This window comes from Trachurus japonicus, chromosome 1 (assembly GCF_045865225.1).
Source record: "Trachurus japonicus isolate A0001 chromosome 1, Traja_1.0".
Taxonomy (NCBI): Eukaryota; Metazoa; Chordata; class Actinopteri; order Carangiformes; family Carangidae; genus Trachurus; species Trachurus japonicus.
The window spans coordinates 15,540,076-15,554,309 of NC_140907.1; the positions used below are offsets into that span (position 1 = coordinate 15,540,076).

Sequence of the window (14,234 nt, forward strand, 5' to 3'; positions counted from 1 at the left end):
TGTCAGTTTCAAGTAATATTGCTGCTGTGATCTGAATCTGCTGAAATCTAATTGGCAATTAAGTGTTACTTCCACCCTTGCTCTGTGGATTTCGTTTATCTTTCACTAAGACTTTGGAAATCAAAATCTGAAAGCTAACTCTAAGATATTTGCCTGGGATCAGCCCTCTTCATACTATCCCGGCACCTTCTCTTGCATGCTAATATTTCATAATCTGAAATGAAACATCTTTGAACTGGATGCATTTTAATTCCTGAACCGAAAAGCAACATCTTCTTCAAGATGAATTCTAAGGTATTACTACTTTCGTAGTTGAAATGAGGACACTTGTAGCGAAGTGTCCTCATTTCAACTAAGATCTGTCAACATCGACTTCTCAGTGTCTCAGTTCACAGTCTAGTGACTCACATTTTTTGTCGTTCTTTTATTCAAACGGGTCTGAGATCATGACCCAGTTCTGAGTTTGTGCCTGTTTTCTAAAAAGCTCCGGTTTGGATTAAGAGGCTTGAGGTCTGCGGCACTATTCATAGTTGTTGATTTAATTCCATGTTCTTGAGATACAAACTAACAAAATAGTTCAAAGAAGTGAATTTATGTGAGGGTGGAGAAACACTGGCAGGATAAAATTCACCTCCGGACCTGACAGCCCTGCTTTTATGACTTTACACCGACAGCAAAAGAAAGAGAATATATGTAACAAGAAATGAGTCCATGCTCTGTTTTAAGGCATCAAACACATCCTTTTTTATCAACCCTCAATCCTGACCACACTGCTCCTGACATGACATTATATAATGACACACAGAGGAAGGGCAGGCAGCAGTCACCTCAGAACAGGCACACACTGAACCTCAGAAACACTCTGCAATGACCCCACCACCCTTCTCTCCATTTCCTCCATTAGATGCAGCCTGATATATCTGTTGTGTTTCAGGTTCCATGGATCATGTCAGTGGACCTCACCTTCTTACTCACAGTTGTGTCTTGTTTTCCAGTTCTGTGCTACTTTTCTTCAGATTTCTTTGCCTCTTAATAATTTTTCTTTCACACACACAAACTCATACACAAATTATTTGTTCATTTTCTCCTTCAACCTTTTCTCATTACTGTTTTATTAGGGAATATGACCCTTTGTTTGTCGACCTACCAGACGTTTTTCTTACTCAATTTCCTGCTGCCAGGTGTGATATTGTTAGCTGTTTTGAATTTGTGTAATTTCTCTTCTTGTTTGGTGACATGCCAGTATGCGTGGGCTTGTGCTTTTATACTCCCTGTTGTCTAAAAGGTAATGACATGGATTGCAGGTGCTGTAGGCCTATTGTAAATGTCAAACGGCATTTTCTGTTGATGTGCCTGTGTGTGATTTCTGCTAAAATGAAGCTGTGGCCTCTGTGTAACAGCTGTAATAGGACCACGTTGCTACATTTGAGGCAAGATGGTATTTTAATCATGTTTGTTTTTAAACTGACTTTTTACTCATCACTTCGTGTTTCAGTGCCATAAACTGTCAGAAATTACATTTTATTTATTTTGTAATCACAGCACATATATATTTGATTGTGTGGTGTAGGGATGCATGAATAAGAAAACCTCAGGATTTGATTTGGTTAAAATGTCAGTGTCTCCACATGCAGCTGGTAAAATGGTTAAAAAATCCCTATTGATATTCAGCATGGGCATACAGTGTTTCAGTTTTATGTAATGTTGCTGTTATGATGTGAATAGGACATCAACAGGTCTTGTCTCTGTGTATTGCTGGCAGCAAATACAAAAAAATAGGTCCGTTGCTGCATCTCTTGATTACATGACTTCTCTGGAGGAGGGTCTGGCGAGCGAGACTCCATGACACATGACAGACGTCAGGCGAGGTGAGAGACTGAGTCTCCTGCTAACGTGTTTGCCAGGATGAAACATGAAGCTGAAGATGTTCCACAGGTGCCACGCACACACTGGGGTATCTGTGGAAACTGATAAGGTGCCATCTATAGGATAAGTGAGTTAAACTCAGACATTTCAAACAATGCTGTTAAAGAATGAAAGATATGAATAGACTTTTTGGAATTGATTAATCAATTAACTTCTTTATTTTAGCTAATTGATAACATCAGTAATCCTGAGTATCTAAAGCCTTACTTTAGAGCCTGTCACAAAAGGTCACAACCAAATTTTAACAAATGCATTCAAGTCTGCTTTTGGCCTCTTGTGGGGGAGCATATCAAGCTGTGAACACAACACTGCAGTATGGTTGTTTTGAAGAAGGCGTTATCATGTAGTTGCCTATAGGGTTGGCGTTTTTGGTTTCCATTAAATCCCCAGGGAAATAACAAGCACTCAGCAGTAATTTACACTAATTTTAGCTAAGAAACGCTCTGATTACAGAGTCACATGACAAGTCTTTGTGGGTTCACAAAGACTCATTTGATCCATTGTTAAGAATACTGATTAGTGCAGATTTATTTACTGAGTCTGATACGTTTTTGAATGTGTTTGTGTCATGCTATAGAGACATGCGTTCTGTGACTGCATTCGTCAGCTGTGTATCCCTGAACCCAAGGCTTGCAGCGAGTGACACATATAGCCTAGTGAGATTTGTGATTGTTATTCAGTGTTATTCATTGCCTGTTAACTTTACCAAAATGATCCAGACGACATGTAAAAATGTGCATGAACAATATAAATCCAGGTCAGTTTTCAGGGCATCAGAACTTGTGAGCTTTCAGTCCTGCATTGATTTTTTCTGTCACCTGCTATTTTAGTATCAAATTAACCACAGAGCCTCCATAAAAAAACTCCTGTTAAATATCTGCAAGCTGTGCACTAGTAAAAAGATCGAGAGATTGCATTTATATTCAATTTATTAATATTGATTAGGATACAAAGACTGCTGGAGAGAACCGAGGTTACACTCTTGGCCCTGTTGTCCTATCAATGTTTTTATATTTTTCTATTACAGACTTTTTATTGTGATTAAAGTGGATGTTCAGTAAAGCAGCAGGATGAAACCTTTCGGTGCGATCGCTACAAAAAAGGATTAGTATCGACACTTTTTAATACATGGCTGTTGGTGAAATGTAGAATGTACCAACTCAGTGGGAGCCCATCACCACTGAATATCAGTGGACACATTAGCTTTGGGAGTAGCTGAAAAAAGTAATTGAGCGAATGATAAAGGGGTGGACATGGCAACCGCTTCACTAATGGGGACGTAGACTTCATTCTCCAACGCAGCGTGAAGCAGGGAGAGAGGAAAAGCAGCAAGACTGTCCATTGTCTGATGTTATTATCTGCAGCTGCTGCGTTATACACAATTCAACACAAGCTACAGTGATGATGAGGAGTGCTGCTGTCGCACTGGAGATAAATAATTCACCCAAATGTGAACCCTCAAATGTATGTTTCTAAAGTCATCTACACCATCAGGAGATTCTGTATCACTAAAGAAATGTGTAGATATCAGAAATGTTTCTCCCTCTCTGTTCACACATGCCCGTCAGTCTCCCTCAGCTTGATTCCTGTGGTTTAATGTTTTCTTCAAGAAATCAAAGGGCTCATTCTTGAAAAAGAAAATGCAAAATGGTGATACAGTAATGTAAGTGTCAGAATGCAAAAGACCTTTTAAAAATGTTGCCTGAACAATTATATTCTGTGCATTTCCTGAAACAATGGCAACATGCACTATGGACATTAATTAAATAAATGTAATAATTAACAATAGGTGTTACAGTTACAACTACAAATAGATTTGAATTAGACTTCAGTTTAATTATAATTAATTAAACATTAAACCTACCTCTACAATTCATTGTAAGAAATGGTGGATTTGGTAGGAGAAATCAGGATGCAGCTCTCTGGTCTGGGTGTTGGTTAGCTGATGCTACTTTTCATTTCAGCATCCTGCTGCCCATTGTTTGTATGTGTGTAACTGTACTTCATATGGATGCATTTAATGTCTTGTGGTTCAAGCAGCTATATGGTTACACGTCCTGCTGCCCTGGAGGTGCTTTCGTCTTCTTTTCTTTTTTTTTGAGGCTATAATTTTTGTCATAGATTTTTCAGTGCATGCTCCGTTTCAATTGATTAACTTCCTTAGATTGCTTTTAAAAAGAAATGGCCACATCACATATACAACACCTTTGTGCAATGTGGCAGTTAATAGTTTTTGTTTTCCACAATCTTTTTTTTTTAAATTTGTAATCAGCTTTACTGTGATTAATTGACAAAATCTTTAACAAGTCTCTCATCTGCCCTCTTGGTTACCTCCTGTCCACTTTTACTCTCCTTCACATTCATGCTGTACAATTAAACCCCAAATAAACATCAGTGTATTCAGAGTTTTAACATGAGCTAGACCAAACCTTAAATCACAGTTTACCTGAATAGTTTTCTTTTGTATGAACACTTGTAGCTAGATTGTTAGACCTCTTTTATAGTCTTCTGCTGAGCGAGAGTGTAATCATCTCACTACACATGTTTCTGCGACAACCCACAGATGCTCAGATTCATTTTTATACCACAATGAATCCAGTTCAAAGAAAAGGAGGGAATACTGCTTTCATTTCCCGTAGCACAAATCTTTGTAACAGCCTCTATGAAAATCAGAGCGCTGTGGTAACCGTGTGTTTCAAGGTAAGCTCAAAAAAAAGGAAGAAAAAAATGCAGCCTTTTGTAGTCTTTCCTGCTCAGTGGATTTCACTGTGGGCCTCATTGCAGAGTCAAAGCTCAACAGGTTTGAGCATCAAACTGAAATATACAGATACTGAGTGGGCCAGCTAGGACCAGTTTCCATAGCATTAGAGCCTATATCATGGAGTAAGTTAGCATTTCTGTCTCTGTAGCAAGAGCAGATACCCTGTACCTGCACTGTGGAAATGGGTGTCACTGGAAAAGAATAATATTGATAAAAAAGACAGTTTGAGCGAGGTTGTATGATTTTGTAGCCCAGGCTATACCACTGAGCTTTCAAAACTGGATCTGTTGTTTGTGCTGTTGTATTGTATTGCAGACTAACTGTCCACTGTCTAGTCATTACATTACATGTGAGAATATTTAACATTTTCAGCTGCTGTGTACTCATTTTAGCGTAAGTACCACAGTGCTATTCCAGAGCGTAACTATAGCTATAGGATTATGAACACAGCTGCTGGCATCTACTGTAAGGCTGCCTTTCAGCTTCGATTGGAGTATATGGAGTCATTTTAATCACAAGACATAATTCTGAAGCAGCCCAGCAGTAAGAAATAAATAAATAAAAAGGAGCTACATATAATCCGGCCGTCTAATCTCTGGTTCCCACCAGCTCTGCCAAAGTGCCTGCAGCAAAGTACCAAACCTCCTCCAGCTCTGGGGATAATGATTTATGACTGACCCCCTGCACAAACCTCCCTGCAGAAATAAATAAATCATCGTCAAATTTGTGAGTGCATGGTAAAATGATGTCAAGGCAGCTCAAAGACTCGCCTTACGTGACATTTTCCTAAGAACCTGAAGTTCAGCAAGACATTTCGATTTCTTTGGAATGGCTGCTGAGCCGAGCGGCCGATCTAATGTGATATGTTTGCGCAACGAAAATGGCCACCTGTCATTGGTCGATAAGGTCATGCAATTGTGTTTTCTCTGAGATGTTTAAAATGTCTTATTCTTACTTCTTCTTTACAAACATGACCTGACTGCTGTTTAGCCTTGCAACACTTACGACATTATTTATGCAGCTCCAGTATTCCCACTGAAGCTCCCATTGGCGGTTGTGAATCCATAACTTCAATACTATAGCGTAAACCTCGGCCTTCATCTGTCACACTGAACACAGAGAGCTTTGGTGCATTAGCATCGTCCCACGCTCCTGACTCTGGGCTATGTATATTGTATGAGCACGTAACCTACATCAATCCATGCTTCTGTCAGCAGGGGTGCTCTGATCACACAGGTATAGTACACAGGGTTTAAGGTTTAATAGAGTCCAGGAAGGTGTTTTGTGGTGTTTAGTCAATCTGTTGCGCTGTCAGATGGGATCAAGGTCCTGTTGATTTGAATTGGGTTTTTACATTTACAAAACTGCCTCTAAAATGGCTGCCAGAAGCTTTGGGGTGTGTGCTCCTCAAACTAGTGTTTAAAATGTGTCAAGGGTGTAATAGTAAAACTTTAATGGAGGTTTTATTCAGGTCTGAGCAGATGGGGTAAAACATTAGCTAATACATTTAAAGTATTTCATGGAAGATGTGTTCAATTTATGTTATCTGGCAAAGCCACCGTTCACTTTCTAGGTTGTTAACCTGCATAATATTATTCATTAAAGTATAGTTATGGTTTTTATAAAGCTTTAGTAAAAGTTGTACAGAAAAACAAGAAAGAGAGTTCAAGGACCTATAAATGAAGGTTTGAGGCAGAAAAACTCCCACTGCTTAGAGTGAGTGGGAGGTGTTAATGTTGGGGTTTACTAATGCAGCATAATCATCCCAGTAGTGAGGCAAAATTTAAGCAAGTTGGCCAAAGAAAAATGTCACTGTCACAAAGATGAGGGAGGAACGCTCATGAATATTTTTGCAAAGCATCATATTCAACGTGATTTTGATCTGCTCAATCCTTACAGTTATTGCTTTGTGCTTCTGTCCCTCTTTCTTTCTGTGTCCCAGATTCTGATCGGGGAAGTGACCAGTTTCTTTGTGAAGACAGAGGGAGCTCAGGAGAAGACCATAGTGACCGCTGACTGCTGCTATTTCAACCCTCTCCTCCGCAGGATCGTACGATTTCTGGGTCAGTCAACGTCCTAAAGATCAGAGGTTCTCTTGCTTTGACTAATGGAGCCTCTGTACTCTAGGGCCCAAGGCTCATTGGGGCGGCAGTGGCTCAGGCGCTAGAGCGGGTCGTCCAGTAAACAGAGGGTTTGTCGGTTTAAATCCCGCTCTGTCCCAGTCGCTGTCGTAGTGTCCTTGGGCAAGACACCTTACCCGCCTTGCCTCGAGTGAATGCATATGAATGATCGTGATGGTGGTCGGAGGGGCTGTTTGGCGCACATTGGCAGCCACGCTTCTGTCAGTCTGCCCCAGGGCAGCTGTGGCTACACATGCAGCTTACCACCACCGGTGTGTAGGCTATGTGGTATGAATGAATAATGGTTTCTGTTTTCAACTATGCTGCATCCTCTCTTCTGTTTCGGTCTGGCCACAGCACCTCATCCACATCACATTATCATGTTGCCCTTTTATACTAAAGCTCTGATTGCTAATTGTAAAACTGTGTGACAGGTGTTTGCCCATGTGATGAGTCAGTGTGCATAGCAGGGCAATTAACTTGCATTAAAATGCACAGACTTGTGTGTAGTGTTTTGAAAAAAGTGTGTTTTAGAACTGCAATTTGAGTGTAAAGCAGGTAGTTTAGCAGAATTGGTTCAGGGAGTTGGTGCATGAGTCGTGGTCATTGTGTCTCAAGTACCAGTATTTGAGAAAAACTGCAAGACTTGCACCAGCACGCCTCAGAAGAGTTATTCTCTTAAGTTTTGGAACCATGGACTCATTTCCTCTGCTTTTCTCTTTGTGTCCTGTTCTGTCGATGTTCTGTGATCTTTTTCATCATCTCTGTAGCCTCTATTTATCCTAGTTATGAATCTTTAAAAATGACGGACTGAACTTAAGAAGCATAAAAGCAAAGGCTATGTCTGTCTGGCCTTTCTCTCCCACACAGGCAGCAACAGTGTACCCATTTAATTCCCATCTGAGTGCTTGTCTCTGACTCTCACCACTTTCATTTATTCTTCTTGAGTTTATATACTGTATGCACACACTCATTCTCCCTCTCTCTCACATCTTCTCTTCGTCACTCAGGTGTCTACTCCTTCGGCCTCTTCACCACCACCATCTTTGCCAATGCTGGTCAAGTGGTGACAGGAAACCAGACACCTCATTTCCTGTCTGCCTGCAAGCCAAACTACACAGCTCTGGGCTGCCAGTCTCCGCTGCATTACATCACAGAGCGCCGAGCCTGCACAGGAAACCCCTACCTGGTGGCATCGGCCCGAAAATCCTTCCCCTCCAAAGATGCAGCTCTCAGCTTTTATTCAGCCATTTACACAGTGGTAGGAGGCTATTATGGGGCAGTGGGTGAAGGTGTCTGGCTGATTTTATGACGTTCTGGTTAGGTCATATCATTTTGGAAGTTTATAAATACATAACCTGCAATGAATGTGATGTCATACATTCTGAAGAACAATATAGTATTGAACTTAAACTTCTATAATGTAGATTATTGATAAGGTGAATTGTTCCCTGTCGGTTCTCCGACTTCCTCCAACAGTCTAAATACTATATCAGACTTATTGAAAGTGCTCATAGGTGTGAATGAGAGTTTGATCAATATAGACATGAAAAATGACACTTTATATATTCAATAATTATATATTTTCTCCACATACAGAAACACATTTTGAGATGTTACACACATAGTGACTGATTTCAATCTCAATTTTTTTCTGGCAATAATGAAATCATCTTTTATCTTTTCTGGTTTCAACATTTACTGGAGCCATGATTTAAGTACATGAATAAAAAAAATATAGCCTATATATTATATATAAAACCTTTGTTCTCTTTTTAATTGCAGTGCCATGTTTCTGCCATTTTTTAGAGGCAGTAAAAGAATTATCGCTGTGTGTTTTGGCGACGTCGTCTGTGCCTCATCAGACCACTCTCACACGCTGCTCTGAAATTCACTGCAAAGTGCGGCCTCTTGTGGCTAAATCTAAGCTGTTCACTTGCTTAGGCTGTTGAAGCTGTTGCACGGTTTGAATGGTCTCAGCCGGCTGACAGGTGACCTGACGATATGTATATCACATTTCAAGTTTGTCTCCGTCCTCCAGATGTATGTGACCCTGGTGTTCAGAACCAAAGGGACTCGTCTGACCAAGCCCACCCTGTGCCTGGTGCTGCTGTCTCTGGCCGTGCTGGTGGGAGTGGTGAGGGTGACCGAACACAGAAACCACTGGAACGACGTCCTGGCTGGGTTTGTCACTGGCGGGGCCATCGCTGCCTTCCTGGTGAGAAGGAGAGGAGGGAGGGATGGAAGACATTTCAGGGATCTAAAAAGAGGCAGGAGGAAGGAATTGGGAGGAAGAGGAGATCATGGTAGATGGGTGTAAAAGGGGAAAAAGACGGGAGGGAAACACTACAGAGGACGATTAGTGTGATGAAGGGAGAAAAATGCAAAGAGAGAGCAGCGTTGGCCTAATGTGGGGGAGCAGGAGAGATGGTGGGAGGATGGACTGATGATTAAGGCAAACTGGAGACGAAATAGCCTCAGTCTGTGTGACGGAGGATTCGCACACACACACACACACACACAAGCTGTTACACCTATGAGTGTGAATAGATTGAACTGAGGAGGAATTCAAATAGTCTCATTTAGTCTTGGACCTTTTGGCCTAAGTCTATTTTCCAGAAAAACTTCGAGGAACATTGTTAACTTTACACATCAAAGTGCTGCCTGTGGTTCATCCTCAAGACTATTGCGTCCTTTTAGTGCCTCCTCCCACAATTCATTCTTCCTCCCGCTTTCTTTTATCTCTGTCTCTCCCTCTCCCTCACGCTGTAAGTGTCCTCCTCAGTATCTGTTTCCATGCACACCCGGAGCAGTTCACACACCAGAAAATCATCCATCTCTGTGGTGCAGTGGAGCGAATCCCTCCCCCCTCCGTCCTATTTTACCTCTGTTCTGTGCTCTCCATCAGGTGTCGTGCGTGATCAACAATTTCCAGCCAACCCAGATAGCAGTGCCGACCCCTCCGCCCCCACAACGCCCGGACCCGTCCATCGGGCTCCCTCTGCTCAGTCTGCCCCGTGTGGAGAGTCCACTCGAAAAGTTAAGTGGCCTCCAGGTAAGGGAGTGGGGGACATTGTTAAAATAATCAAAATGATGAATAGGATATGTACATGTATTTGTTTTAAATGAGAGGGTTTCTGAATGTTTCCTATGTGCCTCTTTCTGTCTGACTGTTATGTGCACCCTTTCTTTCATCTAGACATCGTCATTCTGCAGTCTTGTCTCTTACTGTTTCAGTCAAGTCGAGTTTCTCTTCTCTATTCCATCAGGTTTTAAACTCCCAAATGTTTTTCAAATGTTTTCTATTCTTTTCTTCCCTCCTTCTCTCTCTCCTAAAATTCGTTCTTTCCTTTACACCCCTGTTAGGCTCCAGGGCTACCGTATTCTGAGATCACATGACCATCAGCCAATCCCGTCCCCCGCCCCTCCCGATGTTCTCCTCCCCTCACGGCGTTGCCTCACCAGCGCAGTTTAGACCTGCCCTCCGAATGCCCCCCACCCTGCCCCGCCCACCCCAATGGACGCCATCCTCTACGACGAGTCAAGTCAACCCAGGTGTAAAGGTCCAAAAAGAAACAGGAAACGGGACAGCGACACGTGCACATGGCAACCCCGGCTGATCTCTATCATCCACTGAGGACCAATAGGAGATGGAGACCAGTCCCTCTGTCCTGTTCTGTCCTGTTTGTCATCCAAGATGGCCTCCCTTTTCTTTTGGGTTTAAAGACCCAGTGACAGACTTGCCAAAGCCAGAGCTGTTTAAGCAATACTGTGTTCTTCTCCCCTGTCCTCTTTCCACAACGGTGACCTAAAAGACTGTTGGCTTGTGAAGACTTAATAAAACAATCAATCAAAACAAAGGAAAAAAACTCAGCAGAGCTGAGAGTTTGGGGATGGAAGGAAATCCCAGTCACAAGTGGATCATCCTCAAAAGACCATTTTCTAACACTCAGGACAAAAAGAACACAGGACAAGGTTAAAAACAAAGACCTTTAGGTGATCACAATGCAGGTACCATCAAGTATTATGGTACAGATTTTTCCCTGTCCTAAAAAACTAACAAGAGACACTGTCAAAAGGAAAGCACTTTCGTATTTGATAGCGCGGATGAACCAATTTAGTGTTCAGGAAACTGTGTTGTATCTTATTAGTTTCGGGGGGATATATTGGTTCGATCTCTTGCTGTATATTGCGTGAAGTGATAGAAGGGAGATTTTACACACACCAGAGCTGGGCTAGTGATACCACATTTGTTTTGGGGCATCGGTTAATTCATCTTTGTAGTGGACTGAACTGGATTTCCAGCAACCTTCATCAGACAGACATCTTTTAGCTACTTACTATTCAGGTGTGTGTGTTGTGATTGTCTGTAGGTTCTCTGTCCCTACTGTCAAATATTTGAAAAGTTGTATTAGTTGACTTAAACTGCCTTTTCTCAGGTGCAGTTGTTTGTCAGTGTTAGTTTCCATACAGTTCACCTTCTCCTTTTTCCCTTTCAGCATGCCACGCGTCTTTTTTTCTTTTAAATTACCTATATGGAAACCCAGGACACCAATGTGATTTGTCATGCATCCAGATCACACTCAGATTTTGTTTCCATAATGAATGTGTTATAAGAGTGATAAAAATCTGTTTGTCTTTGTTTTCCCTTCTTCAGTCAACCATCATTTCCTCACACTGTCTTCATAAGGCCAACGGCATAGACCAGTGTATGACACAGATGTAAAATCTCTGAGTTTTGTATAGTTTTGTACAGTAAATAGGTTTATTCATGCAGTATTATACAACATAATCATTATGTTTAAATTGTGTGAACAATGTGAAGCTACCTGAAGCAGTCTTTAGGAACATGAGTAGTAGCCTGATCTGAAGCGGGTATGTAGCGCGATGGAGAAGTGTGTGAAATCTTAACAGCATGCAGTTGGCGTGTTTGGCTCACAACCTGCTTTGGTTCTGCTCAGTTCACAAGGACACCACAGACAGGTTGTACTAGTAAGAGATTACACATTGGGTTATATATAAAAAAGACATTGCTAAGGTTTTATTAAGCGTGTGTGCGTGTGTGCGTGTGTGTGTGTGTGTGTGCTTTCTGGGATTTGTGTGTATGTTAATAATGAGCACATAGTATGGCAGCATAACTGTTAATTTGGCAATCTGTTTTCTTAAGTGAAACTGTCGAAGGTAGCTGCTATAATTACACACTTGAGCTTGTGTGTAAGTGCAGGCCTTCAAAGGACTCCTGCTGAGGCGTCCTAACAATGCCTGTTATAAAAGTAGGTGCTCATTATAGCTTTGAGATTACCTACAGAAAACTTCTCAGTCAGACTTTCTTTTCTTTTTTTTGTAAACAACTGAAGAGATATAGAACATCATAACTGTCCAAATAATGTTATTTTCATGTTAAAATGTCTCTGTTTTGTATTTATTTACCAAAATAAATTGCAATTACCACACTTTTCTGTCTGAATTACATTTTTCATTTGCTTTTTTTATGTGATCTGCCAGTTTTGCAGGGGTTAGAGAGGGGCCAGGGTTTCAACCTTATTTTCAGTTTTGAACAACCAAGCAGAACACTATGAATGTCCTCTATGACAGACTGTCATTATATGTGTGCTGTTATCTACTAATGTAGACTATATCATGTCTCCTTCCTTCCTTCCTATGAAGACCAACTTTTTATTTCACTTTTGAAATTAGTTTAGCATGAAATGACCTGTGTACGTTTCACTCTAATGGGCTGATATGTCTGTGTTTGTGAGTACTACAACATTGGAATTTTGTCATAGTAGTTTCACATTATACATTGTATACAATATTTCAGATAAGATAAGATTTTAAAGCAGAAGTAAGCGATCCGGTCGTTTTCGCTAATGCTGCGTTCGAGGCAGGCTTTTGAAATCGTAAATTACAGCTTCACGTCACAACTTAAGACTTTGTAGCGTTCCAGGCAACCCACTCGTGTTTTTCCGACCTGTTTTACCTGTGAAAGTCACTATAACGGCCACTCGTAACTTCCGACCCGTGAACTCGTACCAGATCGAACTGGTACGACTTCATGGTCGGAAAAATACGAGTTTCCTTGAACGCACCATAACAGTCCTCGTCCCTACGTCGCCACATTCACGCTACACACACAGCCCTGCATGCCGTTCTCTCTCCTCATTGGATAAAAACTGTAGGATACGATAATTGTTTTCTCCTCGGCTCAGAGCAGAGCAGAGTGACTGACAGACCCGTGTTTCGGTCCAAACACTCTATGTAAGTGATTGCTGTCGGAAGATATAACTATTTAAGACTTATATTAACACAAATATATCACTTACTTCTGCTTTAAGTATTATTGTGGCAAAGTGAGAGCATTCAGAAGAAAAGCTGTAATAATATGTACAATTGCACATTAAATGTAATCAAACATTCAGTAATAGAAGCAAAGAGGTGATGTTGCTCAGCTGGGGAGTTCAATTATTGCACATGGTGATTTGTCAGTCTTTAGTGTGTGTGTGTGTGTGTGTGTGTGTGTGTGTGTGTGTGTGTGTGTGTGTGTGTGTGTGTGTGTGTGTGTGTGTGTGTTTGCATCAGTCTTGAAGGCAACAGACTGACATACAAATTTTTTATAGTATTTTGTTCCCTGGAGACTTTATGCACCTTAATATTTAGTACTCACAGGAGGTGCTAGAGGAGCAGCCACCTTGGATTGCCTCTGCCAACCAAACTTCACAGAGAACAAAAAAAATTTTTCACCACCTTCTGCACTAATGGTAGAGTACTGCCTCTCAGTGGTTAGCTGGATGATGACAACGGGAGTGTACAGTTAGTAGAAATGTGGCAACTACGTATGTTCAATAACAGCCTGGGTCTAAATTTTGCTGACTCAGTGTGTCACAGAAAGCACATTTGCAATAAATAAAATAAATAAATAGAAAGATCTGTGATAAAAACAAATACTATTTGATTGATTGTGGGTTTATTTCTTGGAACCCTCACCACTTCCACCAATTCAGCTCAAAGAGTTGCAGTAGGCAGCAGTGATCACAGGGTGGCAGCGTTCACCATGCTTCTCTGAGGAGATGAGGCGCCAACAGAGAGGCTTTTACAATTCACCAGATTTCATATTTGTGGAATCCAGTGGCACATTAGGAATTTGAAAATATGCTAAAACAGAAAAGAGCATTTTATAACGTTTTTCACTAGAGAAAAAAAAAAGTGCTGGCCCACATTAGGCATTAGTCATCAAGCTAATAAATGTAATGCACTGACACAATTACTTTGAAATGTAGACAGACAATTTTATTTATTTCTTCCTCTCGATTTCCCAAATGTCTTCCCATCCCATTTTTGTGTTCCTTTGAGTTTGTGTTTGTCAGTCTTGTTAACGACAACGCACACACACACACAGAGACACAGAACTCTCTGCACTCTCGACAACA

At 41.2% G+C, this 14,234-nt stretch overlaps 1 protein-coding gene across 4 annotated transcripts in view; it reads left to right on the plus strand.

Annotated features, from left to right (window-relative positions):
- The window catches only part of LOC146991588 (phospholipid phosphatase-related protein type 5-like), a 71,267-nt gene extending 59,006 nt beyond the window's left edge, over nt 1-12,261 (plus strand). For 3 of the 4 annotated variants that reach the window (XM_085775488.1, XM_085775480.1, XM_085775494.1), the window contains 5 exons: nt 6,630-6,750; nt 7,818-8,068; nt 8,849-9,025; nt 9,716-9,846; nt 10,174-12,261. In XM_085775488.1, coding sequence (XP_085631614.1) covers nt 6,630-6,750; nt 7,818-8,068; nt 8,849-9,025; nt 9,716-9,846; nt 10,174-10,282 — 789 coding nt within the window. In that variant the 3' untranslated portion in view covers nt 10,283-12,261. Of the gene's footprint in view, nt 1-6,629; nt 6,751-7,817; nt 8,069-8,848; nt 9,026-9,715; nt 9,863-10,173 lie in introns of all 4 variants that reach the window. The other variant, XM_085775495.1, reaches the window with a different exon arrangement.
- The last annotated feature ends 1,973 nt before the right edge of the window (nt 12,262-14,234 follow it).